At 52.1% G+C, this 2,678-nt stretch overlaps 1 protein-coding gene across 1 annotated transcript; it reads left to right on the top strand.

Annotated features, from left to right (window-relative positions):
- Positions 1-227: 227 nt before the first annotated feature.
- On the top strand, positions 228-728 carry LOC119845970 (twist-related protein 2-like). Its single transcript, XM_038378994.2, has one exon. It carries the CDS (start codon positions 243-245, stop codon positions 726-728), a length of 486 nt encoding a protein of 161 aa, XP_038234922.1. The 5' UTR covers positions 228-242.
- Positions 729-2,678: the final 1,950 nt, after the last annotated feature.

Genomic DNA, 2,678 nt, shown 5'->3' with positions numbered 1-2,678 from the left:
ACCCAAAAAACCACCCAGCTCCTTGAAGGTTGGGGAGGCTCCGAGCCTTGAGGAAGTTTGGGAAGTCTGGCCAGTGGACACGTCAGGGCTGCATTCCCTGAGCTGGCTTTGTCTGCTTTCCAGGCTGCCTCTCCAGATGCACTGTGGCCTTTGCAGGCCCTCCATCCTGTGAGGTCCAAGGCCCCAGTGCCTGCCAAGTGGGAGAGACTCCTGGACTGAAGGGGATCCAGGGATCTGAGAAGATGAAAGAGGAAAGCATGTGCCAGGACTCCCCCGAAGGCAGCCTGGTCACTAGTGAGGAGGAGGGCGAGCGGCTTCACAAGAAATGCCTCCGCAAGCGCGGCCAGCTGGGCAAGCCCATGGAGGATTGTGGCTCGCATTCCCCGCAGGGCAAGCGCAGCAAACGCAGCCCCGTTCCCCAGTCCTTCGAGGACGTGCACACTCAGCGGGTGATCGCCAATGTGCGGGAGAGGCAGCGCACCCAGTCACTCAACGATGCCTTTGCCGAGTTGCGGAAGATCATCCCCACGCTGCCCTCCGACAAGCTCAGCAAGATCCAGACCCTCAAGCTGGCCGCCCGCTACATAGACTTCTTGTACCAGGTGCTGCAGAGTGATGAGCTGGACCACAAGATCACCAGCTGCAACTACCTGGCCCATGAGAGGCTCAGCTACGCCTTCTCTGTCTGGAGGATGGAAGGGGCTTGGTCCATGTCAGCATCTCACTGAGCCTGCAGGATCCAGCCAACAGGTATGTATAGCAAGCTTCCTGCTGCCCAGCTCCACTGAGGGCATTGTCTTTGCATCCCTCCCTCCTGCCTTCTCTGGGCACCTCCCCAGCTGTATTTGTAGCTTCTCCAGGGAAAATAAATGTCATCTCTCCCCCCACCCCGCCATGTGCAGTGTTTTTGAACAAACCCCAGACGTGCGACAAGCCCGGTGCTCAGGAGAGGTAGCTGACCCCCAAGTTAACAGGATAGCTTTCATTGCCAAGCCGCCACTCACGTTAATGGGACCTTGGGGGGATCTAAGCAGCAGAGCCTAGAGAGACTGATTTAATTTACTAGCAACAATGTGGGGTTGTTTCGGTTAATGAAAGGTTTAAAACAAGGGTTTAAAATCAGATTTATCCTCTGATTGTAGCCCAAGAGTGTGGTTTAAATCAAGAGCAGCTCTACTGAAATCAATACACCAGTGTAAGAGAGAGCCGAATCAGGCCCAGCTACTGCACTGATCACCCCAATGCAGCATTCTTGTAAGATGCAGTGCCTGATTCTGATCTCATTGCACTGGTGTAAATCAGGGAAAAGGCTGCCCTGTTACTCTCCTGGAGCACTGTTTAAAAGGGTAGAGAACAGTAACTTCCTCTGATCTGATGGGAGCTCAGCCCAGCTGTAGTATGCCAGGAATTAGGTACTCTAGGGAGGATGCGGGAGACACGGAGTTTCATGCACATATTGCTGCAAACATTGCACTGAGTCTGGATATTATATGCATTCAAGCCTCATGCAAATGCCATCCAAGCATTCTCTGGGCTTCAGGCTCTGCCACTGGCTCTGCTCCTCTCAGCCACTGACAGAGGAAAGAAAAGACCTATCCGTGGTTTACTTATTTCTGGCAGCCAGAAGCTGCTGCACGGGACTCACAGAGAGTCCCGTGAAATGGGCAAAGGGATGTGGGGACGCCAGGGCAAGGGGGAGTGACAGCATTGCATCCACAGACCCATCCCAACCCCTTGCCATTCCTGGACATCCGAGATAACTGAGAAATAGTAATAATAATTAAAGCCAACTTCTGGCCTTCCTCATGCAAAGCTCCAGCTGCAGTTGTCTGGGAAGGGCAGCAGCAATCATCTCCTAGGATATAAACACAGGGCCATGGGCATTGCCAGACTAGATTCAGCCCAAAGTCCATCTAGCCCAGTGTCCTGACTCTGATGTGCCAAGCACCCCTAGGTGCTTCTGAGGAAGGTGTAAGAATCCTGCAGTAGCAGATGTGGTCTCTAATAATTAGCTATCGGCTGAAGCCCCAAAGCCCTTTCCAGATGCTGGGTAGCATTAATGACAGGAGCTCTGGACATTCTCATTATCCATAGAAATGACCGGTCCCTTTTTCCAATCCCCCAAATGGACGCGCATCCAGCTCACTGCAGCTCTATGTCCTGCTCTGGGTGCCATAAAGCCACCTTCCTGCTCCATCCCCGTGGATCAGAGCAGGTCCTCTTTCCTGGACTCCCGCTCTCATTGCTGTGGCCCTCATGCTGGGATCAATATGTCTGGCTTTCCTTGGATACCGACAGACAGGAGAGTGGAACACCTAGTTAATCAGCAACTGGCCGCTCCTGCTTGTGTCAGTCTGGATCCTATGGCACACACTGGTCTAAAAAAAGAAGAGGCTAAGCTTAGGAGGAACATGTCAGTGTTATTTCTGCTCACCCTGGGAGATGCAACCAAACTTCCTCATCATGCAAAAGACCCTTCTCCTTTGATTTTTATTTCTAGATATTAATTCTTTTATTAGAACCCGATCCTGCACGTCTCCTTACTCAAATACATGTCTTGAGGGCTGGATTCCCCTCTCAATGTGCCACTTTCAATCAGGAGTAAATCCATTGAATTCAATGGAGTAGTTAGCTCAGAATCAGACCCATAAAGGTGAGTGTGGGTGGGATCAGGCCCT

The sequence above is a fragment of the Dermochelys coriacea genome, chromosome 20 (genome assembly GCF_009764565.3).
Source record: "Dermochelys coriacea isolate rDerCor1 chromosome 20, rDerCor1.pri.v4, whole genome shotgun sequence".
NCBI classification, from domain to species: domain Eukaryota; kingdom Metazoa; phylum Chordata; order Testudines; family Dermochelyidae; genus Dermochelys; species Dermochelys coriacea.
Note: the sequence above shows the minus strand (reverse complement) of the source record. Positions and strands in the feature narration are given on the sequence as shown.